At 40.4% G+C, this 26,273-nt stretch overlaps 1 protein-coding gene across 3 annotated transcripts in view; it reads left to right on the top strand.

Annotated features, from left to right (window-relative positions):
- CRIM1 (cysteine rich transmembrane BMP regulator 1 (chordin-like)) overlaps positions 1-26,273 on the top strand; it is a 190,828-nt gene that overhangs the window by 18,354 nt on the left and 146,201 nt on the right. For all 3 annotated transcript variants that reach the window (XM_010838618.1, XM_010838619.1, XM_010838617.1), the window contains one exon: positions 4,313-4,486. In XM_010838618.1, coding sequence (XP_010836920.1) covers positions 4,313-4,486 — 174 coding nt within the window. The remainder of the gene's footprint in view (positions 1-4,312; positions 4,487-26,273) is intronic.

Below are 26,273 nucleotides of genomic sequence, written 5' to 3'. Positions count from 1 at the left end.
GGATCTCCTTGCAGTCCAAGGGACTCTCAAGAGTCTTCTCCAACACCACAGTTCAAAAGCATCAATTCTTCCATGCTCGGCTTTCTTTACGGTCCAACTCTCACATCCATACATGATTGCTGGAAAAACCATAGCTTTGACTATATGAACCTTTGTCAGCAAAGTAATGTCTCTGTTTTTTAATATGCTGTCCAGGTTTGTCATACCTATTCCTGTTATTAACTCCTTTTTCCCCCCCTCCCTTCTAACCCTTAACTAGTCCAAGGAAAAATGAAAAACTGAATCAGAATCAGAACCTTGATCCTTGTGCTGTATACATGGATTTACTTAAGAAAAGAAATTTTAAAACATCAAATTTGCCAAGTGCTGTCAGCAGCACTGTTGGGCTCAGATTTGATTTCTGTATAATCAAACCTCACTCAGTTTTTGCTTTTCAGTCCCTGTTGGTTGGCTGATAAATTATTTTAAAGTATAATGTTCTGTAATAGAAAAACACAAAAGCATTTGTCTCAAGAGCATGTTATACTTGATCCTATGAAGCAGCGGTTGCTAAGGAAACTATTTGCCAAGAAGAAAAACAACGTATTGATTAAGATGGGGGCATAGAATTGAAAGGGTTTCCTCTCAAGAAAGAAAACAAAAGCATATGACACTTTTGACTTTAGAGTCAGATGCCTCCTGACTGGACACAGTGGCCGTGACATTTCCTGCGGGGGTGGCCAGGCTTACCTGTGCTCCATTAGGTGCAGCCTGTCATTTCTGCCAAGAGGCTTCTGCTGAGAAGAGTAAGGAGCTGGGGTGGGTATTAAGGGAAGTTGCCTTTTAATTCTGACTCCACTCTCAGGGAAAATGGTCTTCCTGTGGGGAGGCAGAGAAAAACATCTGGCAGTGAAAACAAATTGGCCCTGAGATGGACTCCTTGGAAGTGCCCTTGATGCCAGCCAGGTAATAAGGCTGAAGTCTAGAGCTGATCTGGAAAAGAGATAATGACAGATGATGCCTAAAGGTACCAAAGGATGTCTGAAAATTTTTTCAAAATGCCTGCCTCATTAACACTTTACTAATAAGCTTTTTGAATAAGATTTTTATTGTGTAAACAAGTTCATTATAATGAAACAGTTTTCCTTGGTATATATCTATACATTTTTTTTCAAGACATTTTCTGTGTGTGTTTTTTTTAAAGCATAGACAACAGTATTAACCGTATCAGTGACATGAGAAATATGGTTATTGAATGTTTTACTACGTCAGGGGTTAAGGATGTTCAGAGTTGGATAAGACCTGGCTCTTGTGCATGAGGACTGTTTGTCTAATGGGGAAGTTTGACTTATATGAAGCCATTACTAGAAAGGATAAGAGGTGTGCACAGGTATTTATAGGAACATGGAGGATAGAGCAGCTCAGAGCTGGAGAAGTCTTCTCAAAGAAGTGACATTTGCCTTGGGTGTTTTTTTTGTTTGTTTGTTTTTTTAATTTTTAAAAAATTTTTATTGGAGTACAGTTGCTTTATAATGTGTTAATTTCTGCTGTACAGCAAAGTGAATCAGCTATGCATATCCCCACTTTTTTGGATTTCCTTCCCATTTGGGTCACCACAGAGCATTGAGTAGAGGTACCTGTGCTGCACAGTAGATTTTCATTAGTTATCTGTTTTACGCATTGTAGTGTATATAGGTCAATGCAGTTCCCAGCTCATCCCACCCCTTGACTTGGGTCTTGGAATGAATAGGAGTTATCAAGAGGAAGGGGAGAAGGAGGTGTTTTAGGCAGATGATACTCTGTGAGCAAAGGCATGGGAGCGTTCCTTGAGGGTTTGTGGTGAGAATCTGTACTTACTGGAGCATTAGGTTGTGTGAGAGATTGGTGCATGGTGAGTCTGTACAAGTAAGTACAGGCTGTATCATAATTGTATCTACAATAAGAAATTTGGACTTTGTCTTGTGGTGAGAGAGAGCCAATGAGCAAGTTCGTCTTTTGAGGAAGGTGATTCTGCTGACAGAGTGAGTTAACGGGGTAATGCAAGGAGACAGATGAGAGGATGCTGCAGGATGAAGAGTGATGTGTCAGGGAACTCCAGTTACAATGGAGGGAAGGGATGTTTATTGTGAGGGAAAAATCTGCATCAGAATCCCATCAACACATTGGTGATACAGTAACTATACATATTTAAAATGACAGTGATAAAAATTTCTTCTTGGAATGAGATAGGAAAGAGGAGAAATACAGTTTTCCAGTGGTTTGAATGTTACTTGAGTTTCTTATTAGCTTTTACATTCCTAGGGTTGAACTAACTTTGAATTCCAAATTTGAATGTTCAGTCAAACAGTTTCTTCATGGTAAATTTCACAGAACTGGATTAGGCTCGTGGTACTAATAACATGTCAGCAATTAAACATAGAGATAAGAAATTATCTACTTGAGCCATTTCATCATGTATTATAACTGAAGACAAAATTATCACCTATTCATTTACCTTGTGGAATTGTTTCAGTGTATTTTTCTGGTTTTCCATCTTGAAGATAGGAATGTCCCTTTGTGTACATGTTATGTACCTGTTATTTCTAAAGGCCAAAGACAGACTAAATAGGAAAGCAGATCTTCAAACGGATAACTTTTGTTTTTGTTTAAACTTCTAAAATCATTCTATTGAGAGCTGAAGGTTTGATCAAATCAGAGAGCCTGATCTTCTGAAATCAAAACACAGATTTTCTGTTCTCCCTTTTCAAAGAATCACCCTGAAGCCCTTTGTTTTGTAAATGATATCCTTCTAAAGACACCTTGACAAGAAAATTACTTATTTCAGTGAGGGAAAACAGTCTTTTCCTGACTTAGTAAGTCAACAGTGTCACCAGAAGGAAAAGTTAGCCTTATAAAAATCATACCCATTTGTTTGCACTGTCTTCTGCAATAACATATTCTTAAGATGGCTTTGTACCTGCCTTACTTTGAGCAACAGGTTTAAGTACCTTAAATTCAAGCACTTTAAAAATATTCTCTCAAGATATGGTTATCAGAAACATGTTTACTATTTAATAGTCAGTACCCAGTTAAGGTGTGATAAAGTATCCATTAAAGATAATGTTAAGAGAGGGGGACACTCATATAACATACCGGAGACTCCGAGAAATAGTCTGGTTTCCTAAAGAGGTGTTTCAATTACGAGGAATTCAGTTAAGGACTGAGTCTGCCTGTGGTTCTGTCATGTTTGTCTCATTTTTCTGAACTGGGTCCCTGAAAGTTGGTTTTAAAATCTATTTTAGGGTCTTCCCTGGTGGCTTAGCTGCTAAAGAATCCGCCTGCAATGTGGGAGACCTGGGTTTGATCCTTGGATTGAAGATCCTCTAAAGAAGGGAAAGGCTACCCACTCCAGTGTTCTGGCCTGGAGAATTCCATGGATTGTGTAGTCCATGGGGTCGCAAAGACTCAGACACAACTGAGTGACTTTCACACTGGTGGCTCAGTTGGTAAAGGTTCTGCCTGCAGTGTGAGAGACCTGGCTTCAGTCCCTGGGTTGGGAAGATCCCCTGGAGAAGGAAATGGCAACCCACTCCAGTATTCTTGTCTGGGGAATCCCATGGACAGTCCACGGGGTCACAAAGAGTTGGACACGACTGAGTGACTAATACTTTCACTTTATTTCTTACAGTCAACTCCATTCCTTGACCCGGACATTGATTTGGTCTCAGCTTCAGAATTGGACGGCTTCAGCCTCTCACTAGGCTGTAGCCCTTAGTTTTGTTTGTTGTTTTTCCTGACCTTGGTTGTCGGCAGTGATGGGCCTTAGCATCTGAACTGAAGTGCATTCATTGGAGGGTGGTGTCTGTTTATATTTATTAGCACTGCCTTGATGTATGAAGTTTCAGAACTATTTTAAACCCGAAACTAGTCTCTATCAGATGTGGTAAAAAATAAAAAAAAACTGGAGTTTTTTGGAATAATTTTGTAGATTGACAGATGCAGCTCCTATAGTTTTATTGAACATGGGAAAATCTTGGAATCTTTGTTTAAAATGAAAAACTTTAAAGGAATCTCAATTGTTACTGTAATAACACATTAGAGGAGTAGTAGTTTTTGATTAGAAATGTTTGTAGATATAGCTAACTAATGTTGATGCGACTAGCTATATTTCAGTCTTCTTGTTTATTAGGAGGTTGGGTTTCATTCATTTGTAAAATTGGAGCCAGACTGCCTTTCCTGAATTGAGGTTCAACATTGGATGTTAATCTTGACAACTTCACACATTTTTGCTTGCAGACAGGCCTTTGAATGAAGCTAACAAGCAAACATTATGTGGTTGTTAATTGTTTTCCAGATGAGAACTGGGATGATGACCAACTGCTTGGTTTTGAACCATGCAATGAAAACCTTGTCTCTGGCTGCAATCTAATCAATGGGAAATGTGAGTGTGACACCATTCGAACCTGTAACAATCCCTTCGAATTTCCAAGGAAGGATATGTGCCTTTCAGCTTTAAAGAGGATTGAAGGTGAGTATTCATTTTCGGTCGCAAGCCTTAGCATCACGTAACTCTGAGCAGTGATGGTATTTGAGCTGGAAAAGGCAAAGACGAGCTTACAGAGATGGGTAGTAGCTTTGATCTCAAACAAAATTCCGAAAGTTGACCAGGTGCGGATGTGATGGTGAATACATGCGTGTGTGTCTGCGCACATGTGTGTGTTTCTTAAAAGCCATGGGATGGTGATGCTGGGGCAGTACAGGCAAAGTAGTTTGCGCCTGCCTGTCTAGGTCACCTCTGCTTAATGGATGATATTACACGAGGCGTTTGAGATCAGCATCTGTTGTCACCACGTCCATTCTGCTTGATTTACCGTAGGGTGGTGCTCCAGGAGGAGAGTGCCGATTAGAAATGCAGTCTTGCAAGAACTTGCAGTTTAGAGGAGGTGGGAGCCTTGTGCAGTGACTGTTAGAGGCTGAAGTGGGCTTTATCATGGGGCAAAACCACGTGGGTGCGGACAGGTCATTGGGTGCTTTCCTTCTGGAATGAAGTCAGAAATCACATTAAAATAACAAGAAAATTATACTAACGTGGCCTATAACTTTTGTACATTCATGCATAAAACCTAGATGAGGGATGGAGGACTTGAAGGTATGATTCATGACTGCAGTAATCAGGAGTGACATAGCCAGAGCTGGGTGCCGTGACTCGTTGCTGGAATTCACAGAGGATGAGGCCTGGGCTTCGGACTCAGCCGTGCCCCTGGGCAGCAGTGAACTCTCTCAGAGCCCCAGGTTCCACTCGGCGGGGAAAGAGGGCTGAATGAGACATTCTCGTGTTTGTTTGTTTGTTTTCTGTAATTCTTTTTGTTGGTGTTTAGTTGATTTGCAGCGTTGTGTTCGTTTCTGCTGTACAGCAAAGTGAATCAGTTATACATATGCATACAGCCGCTCTTTTAGATTCGCTTCCCACGTAGTTCATTCGAGTATTGAATAGAGTGCCCCGTGCTATACAGCGGGTTCTTATTATCTGTTTTATATACAGTAGTGTATATATGTCAATCCCACTCTCCCAGTTTATCACCCCCTTTTCCCCTCTTGGTAACCATGAGTTTTCTGCATCTGTGACTCTATTTCTGTTTTGTCAATAAGTTCATTTGTAACCGTTTTTTTAAATTTCACATGTAAGTAATATATGATATTTGTCTTTCTCTGACTTCAATCAGTATGACAGTCTCTTGGTTTACCCACGTTACTGCAAAATATACTTTATATCTCTATGATGATGGAGAAGCTGGTAGTACAGTTTGGAATACTGAGGATTTTTCAAGTTCAAAATCAAGCTCATAAAAGCAGTAGAGCAGGACTGAAGTTTTTGAATTGTATTGTTTCGAAGACATATTAAATGGTTGTAAAGAGTAAGAAGTGTATATGAATGTGAAAGTCACTCATTCGTGTCCGACTCTTTGCAACCCCATGGACTGCAGCCTGCCCAGCTCCTCTCTCCATGAAATTCTCTAGGCCAGAATACTGGAGTGGGTAGCCATTCTCTTCTCTGAGAGATCTTCCCAACCTAGGGATCGAACCCATGTCTCCTGCATTGCAGGGGAATTCTTTACCGTCTGAGTCACCAGGGAAGCCCAAGAATACTGGAGTGAGTAGCCTATCCCTTCTCCAGTGGATCTTCCTAAACCAGGAATTGAACCAGGGTCCCTGCATTGCAGGTGGACTCTTTAGCAGCTGAGCTACCAGGGAAGCCCATTAAGAAATGTATAGTAGCCTCAAAAATAGCATTTCTGTTTGTATTTTCCAGTGCTGCTGGATCATTAAAATAATAGAGTAGAAAACAAAAGAAATAAAGTTTTAGAACCTCAGGAATCTTAGATAACATTTAGTTTAGTCCTTCAGTTTGAAAATTGAAAACTTGAGCTCTACACAGTGGATGACCGACAGGCCCGTAAAGTCTTTTTTGAACCATATCATGCCATTGACAACAATTAACCAAGCTCGTTCGTCTTGTCTCGAGGCTCTTTGCTCACCCCTGTCCTCACCTCTATTGCCTGCTTTTCAGTATTTTTGCCAACTAGTGTATAAATCTTCAGGGACATAGATGAAACGGTCAAATATCTATTTAATTCATTTAATTATTCATGCATATTTTAAGTCACATCATATAGCAGTTTAGAGGATTACTTTTTGCTCTTCTTATATTTTACTGAACTGTTTGTCACATCTCAAGTGCATTTCCGTCACTGTCATTGTCTTTGTTGGAGCTGTTTTCTGTGTCATTTAACACCTGTTTCTGAGCACACCTTCCTCATTGCCATTTAAGTTGTTGGAGATACAGCTGATTTGGAATCCAGGTTATCACAAGTTTTGTTCCAAACAGGGTGTCTTTGCGCATAGAACTAGGACAGTTGCATGTTTAATTAGTGAGGTGTGTGTTTATGATCTTTACAATGTGGCGATTCACTGCGTTGATTTTTAAAGTGTTTCTGAAAAGGCTGTTTACGAGATCTACCACTTCCAATTTTGAGATTATTCCCTCAGGAATAATTACTGTGGCTGATTAAATTTCTTTATGCTCGCGCCCCCCCCCCCTTTTTTTTAACAGATTCTGTCTGGCCTCTGTATAAAAAATCCAAAAGTAGGATTGGCAGAGGTCATTTAAGGTTAATGTATCTTCCACAAATTGTGTGTGCATGCTCAGTTGCTCAGTCGTGTTCAACTCTTTGCGACCCCGTGGACTGTAGCCCTCCAAGTTCCTCTGTCCCTGGAATTTTCCAGGCAGGAATACTGGAGTGGGTTGCCATTTCCTACTCCAGGGGATTTCGTGGGGCTTTTTTGTTTTTTGTTTTTGTTTTGTTTTAATTTTTATTGGAGTGTAGTTGATAATGTTGTGTTAGCTTCAGGTGTTCAACAAAGTGAATCAGTTATACATGTACATATATATATGTATATGTACACATATCTTTCTTTTGAAATCCTTTTCCCTGATAGTCCATTATAGAGCATTGAGCAGAGTTCCCTATGCTATACAGCACATTCTTATTACTTATCTATTTTATGTATGGTAAGCATATATGTCAGTCCCAGTTCCCATCCCCTGATCATCATAAATTTGTTTTCTATATCCAGATACTCTACTTCTGTTTTGTAAGTAAGCTCATTTGTACCCTTTTTTAGATTCCATATATAAGTGGTATTATATGATATTTGTCTTTCTGTGTTGAGTCTTCACTCAGTTTGACAATCTCAAGAATGAAATTATTTTGTTCTTTTTATTGCTGAGTAATATTTTGTTGTGTATGTGTACCACATATTCTTTGTCCATTCCTCTGTTGATAGACATTTAGGTTGCTGCCATGTCCTGGCTATTGGAAAGTAGTACTGCAGTGAACATTGGGATGCATATATCTTTTCAAATTATTGAATTATGGCTTTCTTCAGGTATATGGCCAGAAGTGGAAGTGCTCAGTTATATGGTAGTTCTGTTCTCAGTTTTTTAAAGAACCTCCATACTGTTCTCCATGGCTTCCCAGGTGCCTCAGTAGTAAAGAATCCACCTGCCAGTCTTTGAGGAAAACATAGGCAGAACATTCGATGACATAAATCAAAGCAAGTTCCTCTATGACCCACCTCCTAGAGTAATGGAAATAAAATCAAAAGTAAACAAGTGGGATCTGATTAAACTGAAAAGCTTTTGCACAGCAAAGGAAACTATCAGTTCAGTCGCTCAGTTGTGTCTGACTCATTGCGACTCCATGAATCTTGGCACGCCAAGCCTCCCTGTCCATCACCAACTCCCGGAGTTCACTCAAACTCAGGTGCATCAAGTCGGTGATGCCATCCAGCCATCTCATCCTCTGTCATCCCCTTCTCCTCCTGCCCCCAATCCCTCCCAGCATCAGGGTCTTTTCCAATGAGTCAGCTCTTCGCATGAGGTGGCCAAAGTATCGGAGTTTCAGCTTCAGCATCAGTCCTTCCAATGAACACCCAGGACTGGTCTCCTTTAGGATGGACTGGTTGGATCTCCTTGCAGTCCAAGGGGGTCTCAAGAGTCTTCTCCAACACCACAGTTCAAAAGCATCAATTCTTCGGCGCTCAGCCTTCTTCACAGTCCAACTCTCACATCCATACATGACCACAGGAAAAACCATAGCCTTGACTAGACAGACCTTTGTTGGCAAAGTAATGTCTCTGCTTTTGAATATGCTATCTAGGTTGGTCATAACTTTCCTTCCAAGGAGTAAGCGTCTTTTAATTTCATGGCTGCAATCACCATCTGCAGTGATTTTGGAGCCCCCAGAAATAAAGTCTGACACTGTTTCCACTGTTTTCCCATCTATTTGCCATGAAGTGATGGGACCAGATGTCATGATCTTAGTTTTCTGAATGTTGAGCTTTAAGCCAACTTTTTCACTCTCCTCTTTCTTTCAAGCAAGGTGAAAAGACAACCCTCAGAATGGGAGAAAATAATAGCAAATGAAACAACTGACAAAGGATTAATTTCCAAAATATACAAGCAGCTTATATAACTCAATGCCAGAAAAACAAACAACCTAATCAAAAAGTGGTAAAAGGACCTAAACAGACATTTCTCCAAAGAAGACCTACAGATGGCTAACAAACACATGAAGAGATGATCAACATCGCTCATTATTAGAGAAATGCAAATCAAAACCACCGTGAGATATCACCTCACACTGGTCAGAGTGGCCATCATCAAAAAGTCTACAAACAATAAATGCTGGAGAGGATGTGGAAGAAAGGGAACACTCTTGCACTGTTGGTGGGGATGTAAATTGACACAGTCACTATGGAAGATGGTATGGAGATTCCTCAAAAAACTAGGAATAAAACCACCATATGACCCAGCAATCCCACTCCTAGGCATATACCCTGAGGAAACCAAGGTTGAAAAAGACACATGTATCCAATTGTTCATTGCATCACTACTTACAACAGCTAGAACATGGAAGCAACCTAGATGTCCATCAACAACTGAATGGATAAAGAAGTTGTGGTACATATACACAATGGAATATCACTCAGCCATAAAAAGGAACCCATTTGAGTCAGTTCTGATGAGGTGGATGAACCTAGAATCTATTATACAGAGTGAAGTGAGTCAGAAAGAGAAAGATAAATATCGTATTCTAATTCACATATACAGAGTATTAAAAAATTAATTTATTTACAGGGCAGCAGTGGAGAAACAGACATAGAGAATAGGCTTATGGACATGGAGAGAGGGGAGGAAAGGGTGAGATGTATGGAAAGAAGAACATAGAAACTTACATTACCATGTGTAAAATAGATAGCCAACAGGAATTTGCTGTATGGCTTAGGAAACTCAAACAGGGGCTCTGTATCAACCTAGAGGGGTGGGATGGGGAGGGAGGTTCAAAAAGGAGGGGGATATATGTATGCCTATGGCTGATACATATTGAAATTTGATAGAAAACAGCAAAATTCTGTAAAGTAATTATCCTTCAATAAGAAAATAAAAAAAAAAAACAAGAATCCACCTGCCAGTGCAGGAGACACAGGGAAAGTAGATTTGATCCCTGGGTCGGGAAGATCTGCTGGAGAAGGAAATGGCAACCCATTCCAGTATTTGTGCCTGGGAAATCCCATAGACAGAGAAACTTGGGGGTCTACAGTCCATGGGGTCACAGGGAGTCCAACATGACTGAGCATACACACATGCAATACTGTTCTGCATAGTAGCTGTACAAATTTACATTCCCAGCACTAATGTAGGAGGGTTCCCTTTCCTCCACACTCTGCAGCATTTATTGTGTATAGATTTTTGCCGACGGCCATTCTAACTGGTGTAGGGTGATACCTCATTGTAGTTGTGATTTGCGTTTTTCTAATAATTAGTGATGTTGTGCATCTTTTCATGTGCTTTTTGGCCCTCCACATGTCTTCTTTGGAGAAATGTCTGTTTATATCCGTGCTTTGTTTTTTTAAAATAAAGCACCCTGTAATATTTGAGGTCTTGTAAGAAGTCAGTTCTGTGGGGTTTCCTTTCTTGAGAGACAGTGTTGAAGAAAAAACTCTATATTCAAGTATATTGCAAATGAAAAAGTTAGTGATGGTATATCACTGCATATAATTAAATCATTAATAGCGTGAGGACTTGGAATGCTATAAGAACTTAGGGCCAAAAAAATGTTACCTGGAATTATATGATAAAGTATTGTGGAGGAGTTAGAGTCTGAACAGTTTAGAATTTGGATGGTGATGGATTCCAGGCAGAATGATGTGGACAGAACAATGAAATGTCCAAGTGAGATTTGCATGACTGATGTGTAAGATACTTGGAAAATGAATGTAGGAGAGCAAGTTTTTATGTCTGTAGGTAGATAGGAACTAAAGATGAGGAGTCAGGACAGGACCAGATGATGAAATGTCCTTCACATGGTGCAGGGAACTCAGGCCCAGTGATAGGAGTTATCAAAAGTCACTGTAGGTTTATGAGCCAAGAGAAGCAGAGTGTGAAGAAATCCATGTTAGGCAGTTTGGAGTTGCAGGGGTTGTGTAATGTATTAGCAGGGAAAGATTCTGCAGTTGTGGCTTGTAGGAGAGCTCTTTACATTATTTAGCTGTAATGCCACTAGAGACGGGTCTAGGGGATGGCAAGGGAAAAGCAAGGAAGAGCAGGCGGATGCACGTCATTTTGATGGAAGAACATGAAGTATCTGCTTATAGGTAAGGGAGGGATGAAAATATACAAAGGTGACTCTGGTTTCCTAACCTGAAATAGTAGAAGAATGATGGTACAAGTAACAGCAATGGGAAAACATCTCAAAACTTGGAACCGACAAGTGAAGTGGTTGTTTCAGAGGGATCTAAGGTCAAAAAGGGCTTTAAAAATATGGCAAGTGTCACAGCATGTTTGATGACAAGAATGATCTAGTAAAAAGGGAGAAACTAATAATGTGAATGGTGATGATTATAGAAGCAGAGGCATTGAGGAGGGAGAGGAGCAAAATTGTTCCTGTTTCTCAGAGGTTATAAAACAAGGTTGTCAGCTAACGTTGAGGTGGAAGAAGGGTGTGAAAAATTGAGGAGCGAGAAGAAATGGAAAATAGACAACTCAGAGAGAAGAGGAGTGAACTAAGTAGGGAAGTGTATTAGGGTCATCTGCTAGTGCTGACAGCATGCTTGAGGTTAGTGGCTATAAATTTGAAGGGAGAACAGCCAGCACAGTTGTGTGCTTTTCTCTGGCTCTGGCGCATGCAGCAGAGGTGGAGAGGTAGATTTAACTAGGGTAGGGGTTTTTCATAGTGGGTCCTATAGAAAGCGAAGGGCCCTGACATTGAGTTATGCAGGAGAGTACTTAGACGGTGACCAGCCAGGCCATCACTCCTGGCAAGGAGGAAGCAGCAGTGAACAGGGAATGGCCAAGAGGCAGAAGTTCTGTAAGAGGATAATGCAACACTTGCATGGAGCTGGGACAGCATCTGATTGCATGTGCTTCATGCAAACAAGGTTTTTTTTTTTTTTTTTTTTGGGAAAGGTAAGAATGGTCTGAAAGTAGTGACAAAAACCAAGAAGACCCCTTCCCCACCCTCAGGACTTATGGCATGTGGAAGGTGAAGCCATCCCCACTTTGGAGGATTTCAGGGGGCAGAGTACAGTCAGGGAGGACGCAGGTGTTCACTAGAGCACGGAGGTGAAGGCGCATCTCGAGGGGAGAATGACAGCAAAAGGGACGTTGGTGATGACAGTCTGAGTTCTAGAAGGCCCAGTAGGTATTCAGGAGGGAGGGTTGTGCAGAGCATGGGTGATTTTTGCAGAGCCAAGTGAGATTAAGTCTCAAGATGATGCATGACGTGATAAATTTAGACTTGGCTTTTGCAGTTTCTTATGAGAAGGTGATTAGTTAATGAAAGCCTTCCTTTAAGCACCGTTCTCTGGGGCATTCTGTAGTGTGAAGGTATGTATGTATTTAACGATAAGGAAGAAGGTCTAGTGTTCTTGCCAGAGCATCATGCTAAAAAGCATGGGTCTTCATTTCTGTGTTTTGTGAGTGAATTCTGAACATGAATTGAATTTTAAGCATAATTGCAACAACATTTTAAAAAAATGCATGAAAGTCAGTTTAGTCAGTAAAGATTTATGAAGAATAATGACGATTCAGGGTATTTTTAAAGAAAGGTTCCTGGGTATTTTATTTGTTTAAAAGGGAGGTCATTGGTCCTGGATTTTAATAAATACAACATCATAAAGTTTGTCACAAATTTAGAGGAAATACCATACTGGATAACAGCCAGTCTTGCCTTATGTACAAAATGATTTGTCAGAATCATCTGTATTTCTCTGAGGAAGGAGGGACAGGGAATGACCTGCAAGTCTTCCCACCTCGATCTTAACAAAGCTTGTAGTTTTATGCCATGCTACCTATTTTTATTGTCTTGGTGTATGCTGTACTGAGCTCCCCAAAAGTTAAACTGAAAAACCATCAGAAGAGGGGACCACATTAACAAAGACCATCAGAAGAGGGGACCACATTAACAAAGACCATCAGAAGAGGGGACCACATTAACAAAGACCAACAGAAGAGGGGGCCACATTAACAAAGACCATCAGAAGAGGGGACCACATCAACAAGAGCAGTACCAGCCTCTGCAGCTGCCCCAAAGGTTTTCTGGAGAGACCTCTCTGGGCTTAGTAATGGAAGCTAAAGTTGATATGAAAGACTTCCATGATATGGTGAATAAGTTGGACTTTTAAGCTTGCATATGACTCCAGATTGGGGTAAGTAGCTTTTATTTTCCAAAAAAAAATATACTGTAATTCAGAGTGGTTGAGATAAATTTGAGAAGTAATCAGGAATATGAAATCATGTCCAATTCAGAGAAGGATGTCAGCCACGCTAGAAAACATTCATCTATATTGTTCCATCCAGCGGATATTCACTGAGTGCCAAATATACTAGTCATAGTTCAGTTGCTGAGGATACAGCTCCTGTGGAGCTCACATTCAGAAAGAGAGGGGTGACAGCAAACTCAGAAGTGAGAGGAAAGTATCACAAGTGTGATAAGAGCTACGAAGAGTAATCGCCGGGATGATGTGGTAGAGAATTACTGGGCTGATTAAGGAAGTTGTTTTAGATATGGATGTCAGTGTCAGGGAAGTTTTCCTTGAAGGAAGAACATTTGACCTGAAATCCAACTGTAAGAAGGAGTCGAACTGGTGATAATCTGAGGGGAGAGAAATCCATGCATAGGACACTGCAAGTGTGAAAGCCCTCAGTGAGCGCAAGCTTGGTGTGCTGAAAGAATGTCAGGAGAAAGCAAGAAAGGTCAGGGTGGCTGGAAGATCATGCGCGAGAGTGAGAAGGGAGTGAGGGCCAGATCATGCGCTGCCTTGTAGATGATGCTAAGGATTTTGTGATGAGTATGTAGGAAAGTGGCCAAAGGATTGTGAACAAGAGTGTCATGTGATTTGATACATGTTCTCAAACATGATGGTGGCGAATTAAGACTTATGGGGAGACTGGGAAGATGCAAGAATGGGAAAGTGTCCACAGGTAAGATAAGTTCAGATAGGAGATAACGGGGACTTAGACCCGAGAGAGCTGGAGATGGAGAAGAGGCGTGGATGGGAGGTGATTTGGTCCTAGGCTTGTTGATGGATTACGTGTAGGGCTGAGAGAAAGAGGAGTCCAGGAAAACTCTTAGATTTGGAGTTTAAGCAAATTGTAGTACTTTTTACTAGGTGCAAGAGCAGATTTAAGGGGGAACTCGGGAGCTTTGTTTCAGATAAATTGAACTTGACACCCAAGTAGAGCTGTTTGTCGTTTAGATAATTTTTGATGTAATTAAGTCATTAAGTAGCACTCGTACACGTGTGTCTTCATGGTAAGCATGTTAAGGACTACAAAGATAGACACACATCCTTGAGGGAAAATCTGCCCTTTCTACATGGGGGTCTAGCCTTGTGGGGAGCTTCTAGAGAAAAATAAAACAACCCGGTTCACACTGCTTTATCACCAGGCAGAGTCTAGCCAGAGGGGTATCTGCGTGGGGTCCATAAGATGTGTTCCTAAAGTCACATGTTTGGCACTGCTGTATCGTGTGTCACGTGGCTTACTGGAATAGTATGGGTTCTGTGAAACTCATTCCTGTTTGGAGCTACACAGTGAATATTTTGCCAAAGGAGGAAGACTCTTGGAACTTAAGAATGTCCTCCTTTGTTTTAGCTGAAAGCCCTTAGAGGTAATGTTTAAAGTTTTTTAATTTTAGGCTATGTTATTTTTTTCTCTGTAAGATGTTTTAAAGAAAAGATAGTCAAAAATTGTCTTGAGATACTTTATATCGTTGTGTTATGCAGGGTGGACAATAAGAACTGCTGTAGGGAGGGGTAAAGCCAGGAAGGCATTGTGGAGGAATTGGGGATGGAGTCCAACTCAGAGAGACATGTCAAGCAGCTCAGCAGAAGGGAAAGGAGAATTTAAGAAGAGCCTTGGAGTAGCAAAGAGAATGGACAGAGGGGGCCAGATGGGAAGGATAAAGTGGCAAGTCAGTGGGCTTTAGCAGCTGACTTTGGAGAATGAGGAAGAGAAAGACTCCCAGAATTGGAAGTGAGGGGTGGTGTTTAGATCCTTGGGGTGGTCACAGTGGTCAGGCTGTTTAGTGGTGTCATGTACTAGGATGTGGAATACAAGGAGAGCAGCTTTATGGGAGGTAAGATGAGGTAGATACTGAGTGTGCATTGTGATGTTTGAGCTCTCTTTGGAGGTTTTTTGTGGTTTAGTCGCTTGGTTGTGTATGACTCTTCTGCTTCTCTGTCCATGGGATTTCCCAGGCAAGAATACTGGGGTGGGTTTCCATTTCCTTCTCCAGGGGATCTTCCTGACCCAGGGATCAAACTTGTATCTTCTGAATTGGCAGGCGAGTTCTTTACCACTGAGCCACCTGGGAAGCATCTATGGAGAATCAAGGGAAAAATGGGAGTTACGAGTCTGGAACTCAGAGATCTGGGCTGGAGATAAGGGTTTGTGAGTCATCCTCCCAGGGGGAAGAATATGGTGCTGTCAGTGACCTTGGAGTTTATAGGTAATGGGAGGAGTATGAGCATTTTTAGGAAGATTAATATGATGGTAATATGCATAATGGAAGAAAAAGACTATCAGTGTTAACGCACCAAAAGTGAGATGAAATGACCTGTGTATTGATGGTGGTGGTGCAGGAAGCATTTGAGTGCTCTGTTTGGTGGAAGAAAGCCTCAGGACCACTGATGGCAACTGACTGAAAGTTAACCTAGAACGCAGACTTTGGCACCCGTGGTAGTGGAATGTATAAAACTATATCATTTTAATTAATCGATTGGTTAATTCATTTGTTTGTATACCTTATTTGAAGAAGCCTTTGAAGTGTCTAAGTCTGAGAGAGCTGGTCCGATGCAGCTGAGGTTAGAGCCATTCAGAGTAGGAGCTCTTAAATTAAATAATGGGATAGGAAGATGAAGAGATGGCAGTGTCGTTGTAGATTCTTTGAGCCCAGAGCAATCCATCCTCAGCGTTCTTTACAGGCGCCCTCTGAGGCTACTGCTTTCACTTTAGAGCAACTTTAATTCTTCATTCATTCTTGTGTATGTTAGTTGCTCAGTCGTGTCTCTTTGCAACCTCCTGGACTGTAGCCCACCCGGCTCCTCTGTCCATACAATTCTCCGGGCAAGAATACTGGAGTGGGTTGCTATTTCATTTCTCCAGGGGATCTTCCCGACCCAGGCATCAAACCTGTGTCTCTTGCATTGCAGGCAGATTCTTTACTGTCTGAGGCACCAGGGAAACCCACATTCATTCCTTTGTTTATTCAAAAGGTAAATATTAATATTTAGCACGTGCTGTGGGTCACTGCACATCAGATGCTACTAGTTTGACTTTGTCTTGCCTTTGACTGAGGGACCATTGTCTAAAGGGCCTGAAAGATGCAGGATGCATAAATTGACACACATTTTAGATCCACTATGGGATTTTGAGTTTTTTTTAAAGATGTTTTATAGGTGTCTTAAATGATATTTTTAAGTATTTGTCTATCTCCAAAACTTACATTGCATGATATATATGCTTTGTTGTTGTTCAGCCACTAAGTCATGTCCAACTCTGTGTGACCCCATGGACTGCAGCATGCCAGGCTTCCCTGTCCTTCTCTATCTCCTGGAGTTTGCTCAGACTCATGTCCATTAAGTTGATGATGCTATCCAACCATCTCATCCTCTGTCACCCACTTCTCGTTTTGCCTTCAGTCTTTCCTAGCATCAAGGTCTTTCCAGAGAGTCGGCTCTTTGCCTCAGGTGGCCAAAGCATTGGAGCGTCAGCATCAGTTCTTATATGCTTAGGCAAAAATTAAAGGTTAGAAAGAATATGTGAGCTTTCATATCTGTATTTTTTCTGCTACTTAAAGCAAAGGGAAGTTTGATTTTTCACACTGTAAGTCTATATTCTCTGAAGCTAAACTAATTTTGATACAGACAAATGGCTTCTGATTAATAGACTTTTCTTTCAGTTTTTAAAAATCCAAATAGCAGGTGTTTCAGAGCCTTAAGTTTTATTAATTATTCTGTGCCCTAAATTCACTGTTTCAATCCTGCCTAAGGAAATGTTGATATTACGTGAGCATCTTACTCCATTTTTAGTTTTCTACATTGCACTTACTTTTTTTACACAAGTAAAGTGTAAGTGCTAAATGTTATTCTTGGTTGGTATCTTTTTCTTGGTCTGTAGCTTACAGTACAACCTGTGCTGTGTGACCTAATCAGATATTCTAGCTCTTGAAGCCATATGTAATGTTTGTCAGTAGACACACATTTCATTAGTATTTAGAAAGAATTATGATGCCATTTGCTTTTATTCACAGAACTTTTTTTTACTCAGAAGTTCTTGGGTTTTTTTGTGGGGGTAGTAAGATGCTCACCAGAAAAGCATCCCAAGAAAATGTGATCCAACAGAGCTCAGCATGTTAATTAATATCCATTCCGTTTTTGAGAAGGTGCAGTGGAGTTCCCTCCTGACCCTCTTCCCACTGGAACAGTGCTGGATGGAGACACTCATCTTCAGCAAGAAGACTGAGCCCATCCCATAATATAAAAAGAGATAACATATGCACCCAACTCTGCACCAGCCTGAGTTTCCACACGGTCCTTGAGGTCCATGGCAAGCCCTGGGTATCATGCAGAGGAAATCGCATAGGTTTCTTTTTTAAAAAGTAGTTTATTTTGGTGGTTGTGCTGGGTCTCCGTTGCTGTGCATGGGCTTCCTCTAACTGTGGAGAGCAGGGGCTACTCTTTGTTGTGGTGTGTGGGCTTCTCACTGTGGTGGCGTTTCTTGTTGCAGAGCACAGGCTCTAGGCTCTAGCATGAGGCTCAGTAATTGCAGACAGGCTTCGTTGCTCCGTGGCTTGTGGAATCTTCCTGGACCGGGGATCAAACCCTTGTCTCCCGCGTTGACAGGCAGTTCTTATCCACTGTACCACCAGGGAAGTCCCAGGTAGGTTTCTTAAATTTGAGAGAGCTTGACCTGAGATTCTCTCATTTACCAGGACTGGACCAGGGCAGTGGAATCTGCGTTTCCAGTCAGCCCTCAGGAGGAGCTGTTACTGCTGGTTTTTACCACACTTTTGAGCAGCAGAGTCGTAGAGGGCTGATATGAATCTGTGTCCCTGGATTTGCAGTGCTGGTGTGAGAGAATATCTTGTCTTTAAGTAATCACTGGACTTACTTTCTAATACTTTTTGTTTTTAAAAACAGAGTCTGTATATGAATTACTTTACTTCAAGTATTAATACATGGTAATAGTTTCATTATATGACTTTTTTTTAACTTTACAATATTGTATTGGTTTTGCCATATATCAACATATTATATGACTTTAAAACTTTTTTCCAATTAGTATTAATAGAGATTAAAACCCCACTGAGACATTTCATGGTGCCTGTGTAGAATCACATAGTGAGGAACAAGCAAATCCCCAAATGTGGATACTGGGGAGATTGTTTTGTTTTTAGTAGAGATGATCCTCTATGTAATTTTACCTGTTCAATCTTTGCTAAACTTTAGAAATATGTTTAGGCCCTTATGTCTATGGATTTTCATACAGTTGTATTGATCTGCATGGTATTAAATATCATCGCAAAATCCTTCATAATATAGTATTGACCGTAGTAGAAATAATCCAGTATAACTGTTAACTCACAGACTCATACATACAAGAGTCAAATTACATGTTCTCTCAAAATATAACTGCCATGCACTGTAAGATTATGATAGAGCAGCATTAAACTTATAAGATCCTTACAACTTAGCAGTATGATAATTCTCTTGGAGGGAGAATTTAAATGGGAGTGACTGTTGTACATTTTATGAGGTTGATGAAGTTCAGGGAACTTGGGGAAGCACTTGGCCTTTCAAAACTGCTGTTACATAATCCTTTATAATAAAATATATGTACTGAACTATCAAAAAAAAAAAAAAAGAAAAACCAAAAGAAAGAGCCTCTTCCACTCTGGTTCTTATTCTGAAGCCAAGCTTTCTATGTTTGAAGACTCTGCCGTCTCTCTTCCAGACCTTCAAATGTACCAATTCACAATTTTTAAGCTGGTCATTTTTTAGTTCATTAAAATTACTCATCACAGATTCTGTTTTTCTTAGACTAGGTTTATCTGAAATCAGTGTTATGTTTGTGAATATATTGCTCATCTAAATTGTTTTAAAAATATATTTTTGAGGAATTCAGTTAACATTGCTTACCAAGTTTGGAAGCACAAACCCTCCCCTTGACCAGATAAACATATTTAACTTACCTTCCGGATGGATAAGGTACCTCCTTACCATCAAGGTCTCCCTGATTTTGATTTTTGCTGAGGCTGCCCAAGTACCATTAAGGATACTTGTTTAATTAAGGCGGTAAGGCTTTTAGGCAACTACATCTGTACTGCTGTTGCCCTCTGTAAAGAAGGCAATCACAAGTTGATAATGTGATATGTCTTTCTTTTTTGGGTTCATTTATGTAAAATGATTCTGAAATCTAAATACATGCGTTTCACTTTAAATTCCAGCAGTGTCCTGGGGAAAGAAAGTGTAGACAGTTATTTATTTTCATAAGTATTTTTATTTAGGTTGACACCTAAGTCAGTATTTTATAATTTTATGTTTTAGGTACAAGCTGTTGTTCTGATGTCTTGATAACTGGCACGGGGGCGGGGGAGGGAGAAGAAAAACCAAAACAGCTACCAAGAGGTGGAAGCCAGTTTTGAATATCTGGGAAATCAAAACAGGAAACTTGGGGAACTTGGCATAAACCCAGGTGGAGAGGAGCAGTTGGCTGAATATTTATACCTGCATTTTAACTGTTGGAAGTTATACAGTGACCTTCTGGTTGTTGTGATTTCTTGTGCCCAGCAGGGGGAAAAAAAAAAAAAAAGTCATGATAAAAATGTTCCATCCTTGTGCTAAGAGAGGAGTGTGTGTGTGTTTAGAGGGACATTTCATTCAACCGCATTGGGGTTACTATAAACGGTGTAAACTTTTTTTCGATCTGACGCTCAGAAGGATGCTGTGTGCAGTTGTACATAGCCAGTCGTGCTCTGTTCCGTTGATTCACATCCTCCCCCTTCCTTTGTCTTAGCTCTTTGTACTTTCAGTCCGTCTCTTCTGTCCCAAGTTGTGTTTAGCACAACCATCTGTCTGTCCTATACCTTCTCCCAGGTTGACAGGAGTCCCAGGAATTATGGGTGAACAGTTTTTATTACAACCGCATGCTTGTTTCAAGATTAAATACCATATGCTTAGTAATACTGCTAAAACAAACAAAAAAAAAACACATTCCTTGTTAAAAGACCAAAAAAGCAACCTGACACCTTCAGCCAGAGAAATGATGTTTTTGGGGGGGCCATGCTGAAAACTTTGTATTTCCACCTACCAATGATGCTTAGGAAACACTGGTCTAAGGCCGGCCTTCAGCAGGTTAATGTTTTAGCTTCTGGGTAGCGCTGAGCAGTCCCTTGCGGATTTGTGGTTTCCGAGTTGGCTGTAGGTGACCTCTGTTATTCCCAGGGTTTGGAGTGTGCTCTATCACTCTGAGCTGCTGAGTTGCTGCTTTGCCCAGCTGTGTCCATCTAACTGCTGGCCTCCACAGAGGCTCTTCCTGACATGAGCGAAGGGTCTGGAATCCTAGACCAGGAGGCCTTCGAGCTTCTACAAAGGGAGCCGGGTGGGGGCTACTCCCCAGAGCAGGGCCTCTCCCTCTGCAGGGAGTTAGAGCTGCCCCTTCTGTGTTCTCCGGCCCCAGGCCAGCTGTCTCCATCAGCTTTGCAGAGGGTGTGGACCATCAGGAGTTGTCATTCCCAAACTCACGCCATTAAAACCTCATTAATTAGTGTAATCAGTTTTCCCAAACCGTAATCTGGGGTTTTGTACAACTCGGGCAGGCTCGGTGGTTTGCATTAGTTCTGCTCATGGAAAAAAAGAATCTGTTCAAAGGGAAGTTCAAGAAACAGTTTTGAGAGCATAATCACTTTAGCAGGAATTTACATTCCATCAAAAAGTGATTATTTCAGGTGTTCTTAGAATTTTATCAATATAGATAAGGATTTTCGGGTAGATAGTGTGCTTTTCCCATTTTCTAGCCTTGGCAATATTTACCTAGTACCTTGATTCAGAGATCCTCCAGGCAAAAAACAACAACAATAAAAAAACTTTTTCGAATAAAAGGAGTTTTAATTTTTTAAATACTTACCTCTTATTGATGGATTACACTCTAGAGTGTTGCTTCATCGAGCATTCATTCACATTTCCTTTCTAATTGTGGAATTCCTATCGAAGGGATTCAAGGACCCCTGATGTTAATCCTGGCCCTTTCTGACTGTGCCCTGCACACCTGGGGAGTGTGGGCCTGGGTCCAGCCCAGCTGCCCCAGGGCATTCGAGGGGACATGGAAAAGGCATCACCTCTAGTGGGAGAGATAAGACGGGCACACAGAGCAGAGTGGCCATTCCCAGTCTGCACAGTTGTACGTGGTAGGCAGTCAGTTTACATGCTATTTTGTGATGCATAAACATACTGTGTTTACTTCCAGAGCTGGTGCTGCATTTTTTGTGAAATGCATAGCTTTCTCAAGAAAGGTATTTAAGAGCACTAGCAGTCAGTATTTGATTTTTTCTTTTTGTAGAAATGCTCTAATAAAAATAAAACCTAACTCATTCCCTCGTTCATATTGATCACTAAGATACTGTTCTGAGCATTTGAATAATTTATTTTGAAACTTATGAGACCTTTGTTCTGATGGTACCTGGTCTCTGAAATAAGGATAGTGAATTCACATTGGTTGTTGAAACATCGAAAGCCGGGGAAACACCCTTTTATAGGGTGACTTCCTGCTTTCGGTTTGCGGTCTGTTGCTAAGTGTTCTTTGCATCAGGAGGAAGTAGCAGTATAAGCAGTGCCTGTAAAGTTGGAAGAGGGAAGGAATTAACACGTGATGAGTTAATATTTGTGTGGTCTTTTCAGAGACTGGAATGTTCCTTTAAATTGTGAATGTGTTTTTCCTTTCTGGCTGACAACTTCCTGGTTTTCCTACACTTCATTATTCTATTCTCTGTCACTGGGATTTTTTTTTTAAATTTCCCGAAAAGCAAGTAAAGTGCCTTCTCCTTATCAGTAGCCTTTCTTTTCCTGTTGTAATAACAAAAGAACAATACAGGAGTTTAATAATGTTAAAAATTGATACCCCTTTTCTGAATATATCCATATATTTGTCTGTAGATAAAATCCAAGTTTTATAGACATAGATAAAAATTGCATGTCAGTTAAATGAGATCATATTTTATCAAGTGCTTCTTAGTCCCTCCCCGCCCCCTGTCTGCCCATTTATGCAGTTTGAAAAATGAAATAAGGGATTTTTTCTTTTTCCTTTTTAAAATCTGTTCCCATGGTCTGTTGTTAAGAGTCAAAGTCCTGAAAATTAGAAAGATAAGTAAGACCAGTTGTTGTCCCCTTAATAGAAGGACACTTTTCAAAGTTGTCTAGAATACATTCTGATTTATTTATCTGTTCTATAGAAAAAATTGCTGTTTACTGTTTCTGCTGTTTGGGCACAAATAAAGTCCAACTGCTTTGTAGAGCTTTGTTAAATATCACGGGTGTGTTTTTGCAAGAGTGGCCATGAAAGGATTCTTGTTTCAGTGTTTTGGTGCAGTTTGAGTTCATGGCAAAGGTGGGTTTACAGTGACTTCCCTAAGAAACCATACAGAGCCAGGGTGACCTGTCCCGTGGGGTCCTGCTGTGGCATTAGAGGACCTGGCTGCCTTCCTTTCTAAGGCAGGGAACGAATCTAACCATCTCTGTTGTGTCTGAACCACATTGGGGCAATTAGTTTTTTAAAGTGAAATTTTATCTTTGTGGCAGTAAAAGGAAAGTATGATCCCATTTATATGTTCCTGATGCCCTTTGGCATTTGGGTTGCTAATCGCAGTGGAACCTTCTGAGTGTTTTCTGATCGAGAGCCGACTTGTTTCTGTTTTCATTAGGAGTTTTTCAGACCAGTTAGGCTGTCATGTCACACCTCAGTGCAACATGGAACTCCCAAAAATGTTATCTTTGCGTTCTTGCGTGCCTCCTGGCCTGGCTTTGTGTCTCCCTAAATTCAGGGCTTATTATAGTGTTTTCCTTGAGGGTCCTTTAGATACATCAATAACTAAGCAAACATCTTTAATCCGGAGAGTATATCCCATATGGATTATAATAGTGTGTGTTCGTGTGCATAGGAAATATGGTTTGCCTATGAAAAAAATACACATCACATGTGCATTGTGTATTTTCTGTGTCAGAAAGTGTAATCTATATATATAACATCCATGTGTATGTACAAATCTATAACTAGATGTAGGTAAGCAGTTACAGGCATGGTGGCATCATAATTAATCCATGGAAATAAATGCAATAATAAATTAGAATAATAATAAATTATCTTTCCTGATATACATATGTCCATATTTACTTATGTTAATAAATATGACAAGGCTGATAATGGTGGTACATTCTCTCATTAAGAGTTTTCTGAAAACTTTGTTCATCTTTGATGGTAGAAATTAGTCATAGAATCTAAACCCTGGCTCTGCATTCTAACAATTCTTCTTAAGAACTGGTGTAATATTATGCACTTTGTGAATAGCTTATAAAGGAAAAGGCAAGACTCTTCAAATAAATATTATTCAAACTCCTTCCACTTTCATTTCCCTTGTCACCATAACAACCACACCCCACTTTGCTATTACACTGTGCTGGCTATCTGCTTCCCACACGCCAGCAAACCTGACCCTTTGAACGGCAGAGGAAATATGAGAGATAACGTTGAAAACTGTCTTCCTTTTGTTGACATTTCTAGAGCAACAAGTCAGAAAGCTTGTCTCCCTCTGGGTAGACAAGAGGCTACAGGTCATGATTAGATGGTATGTCCATTAGTAACTCTGATGACTCCCAACAGAATTATTTAAAACATTCCAATGAATAACTCAGAATTCTGGTAAACAAAAGGGGAGTGGTTGTTAACTGACAAACGGTTCCAATTTTCTATATATGGGAAGCGGACTGCTAGGGAAGAAGGTAAGGATCAACAGAAAATAAAAGTCTCCACATTTCTGAGGTTAGCTCATTCGTGGATCAGCCCAAGTGAAATAGTGTTTTTTCAGAGCATCCGTATATGGCCATTCAGAGCCCTGCAGTGGGAGCTCTTTGGTGTGTTTTAGTGCTCTGTTGGTTAATGCGAAACCCTTAGACCACCCTTGCCACATCTTATAGTTGTATCACTGCTCAGTTCAGAGAGATTTTAATTAAATCACATACTGACTTGATGCTTTGTGGTTTTTTGAGTTATCCATCTATTCCTCAATCATATTAACCTTTCCATCAAGTTTTGTGTGTTGTTTTTTTTTTTGCCAACTTCTAAAAGAATTCCATTCTTTCAGATATGCTTTGAAGACTTTGACTGATATGAGTCATATCACCAAATGAGGTGGCCCATTTGATATATGTTTTCCCAAACATGGTAAAACATGGTTGATTTTGTTATATTTCCCATGGGCTGAGATACTGTTTTCTATGACCAGAAAACACATTTCAAGTCTTTATAAAATCTGATGTCAGGTACCTCCTGAGAAATAAAATGATTATATCTTGCATTATTTACTATTATCTGTAGCATCAAAAATAAATGTCCCCAGAAGAAGAGGTTATGAAATTAAAGCCCATAGACATATTAAAGGGATTAGGAGGTAGCAAATGTGGATTGGGCTTTAAAAATGACTTTATTCACTTACTGGCATTTTGGAAAAACTCAGGCTGTCAGGGAAATGAACCAATCTGTATTAATATAAAGCATTAGAAATTTAAATAAATCGTGTTTGAGAGCAATACCAGGATTTCCCTTGAATGCTGCTGAATAAATTCTGCTTGTTAAATGTCAGTTAAATGTGTGTGGCTGGCATGCAGAAACTGAGAGGGCCACAAAAATACCCACTCGGGGCTTTAAAATATCAAAGTCCTTTCATGTTCCTTTGACCTTCAGTTAAAGGACATAGTCACATAGCAGAGGAAATGCCTCAAATTCTAGCATCTGGGTTTTGTTTCTTTATACTTTCTTGGCACAGTTACAACAGTAGGGCTTTTCTTTCCTTCCAGTTTTTTCACGGTGCAGTCAACACAGGCTTCTCACACAAGCGGGAAAGGACAGTGGCGAGGCCAGGAGCGATGTGTTTCTGCTCGGCGCTCCACGGCGGGGCCTCGCTGAATGGCTTGTTGTTTCAGAGGGAGCCTAGAACCAGAAAGCAGACAAACAGAAGCCCACACAAATGTAAATGTTGTATAAAATTAGATACCTACTCAAGACTTAACTATGAACAGTCAGTGGCCTGTGTATTTTTTGAGCTTCTGGAGTCATTGCCATGTGTTCAGGGTATTTCATCTGTATCTGGTTTGAGGATCTTCATCTGCATTTTTAGCTGCTTGAAGCTGTTCTTTCCAAAGTTTCTTCTGTAGCTTGAGATGAGAACCTAGTTTAATAGAAGTGCATATAAAGTCTGTGTGTTTTGACATGGATACTTTATTTCAGCTCTGTTAGTATTTCAGTCATGTTTGTCATTTATCACTGAGGAAAGGTCCCTTAAAGCTTTAGGAAATGATTCTGTGACATCTGATTAGCCATTAATTTAATACTCCATCAAAACAGTAAAGCAGGAGCATTTTCATGTTTTCTCAACTTTACATCCAATAAGCTTCTGTGTGTGTGAGCTTTTCTTGAGATCTTAAATAATATGGAGCAGCATTCTCTAAGGTGCTCTTTTTTCAGAGTTGGTAGCCTGTGTCTTTCTTTCCTGTGGTCACTGTAGCCACTCACTGCTGCAGACCTTCAAGCTTTGACATCACCAGTTCTTGTGGGCTGTTTGTGTAGTTCTTTTTTTTTTTTTTTTTAAACTTTACAATATTGTATTGGTTTTGTCAAATATCGAAATGAATCCGCCACAGGTATACATGTGTTCCCCATCCTGAACCCTCCTCCCTCCTCCCTCTCCATACCATCCCTCTGGGTCGTCCCAGTGCACCAGCCCCAAGCATTCAGTATCGTGCATTGAACCTGGACTGGCAACTCGTTTCATACGTGATATTATGCATGTTTCAATGCCATTCTCCCAAATCTTCCCACCCTCTCCCTCTCCCACAGAGTCCATAAGACTGTTCTATACATCAGTGTCTCTTTTGCTGTCTCGTATACAGGGTTATTGTTACCATCTTTCTAAATTCCATATATA

This window comes from Bison bison, unplaced genomic scaffold (genome assembly GCF_000754665.1).
Source record: "Bison bison bison isolate TAMUID 2011002044 unplaced genomic scaffold, Bison_UMD1.0 scf7180017864100, whole genome shotgun sequence".
Taxonomy (NCBI): Eukaryota; Metazoa; Chordata; class Mammalia; order Artiodactyla; family Bovidae; genus Bison; species Bison bison.
This window is presented reverse-complemented; position numbering and strand designations above follow the sequence as displayed.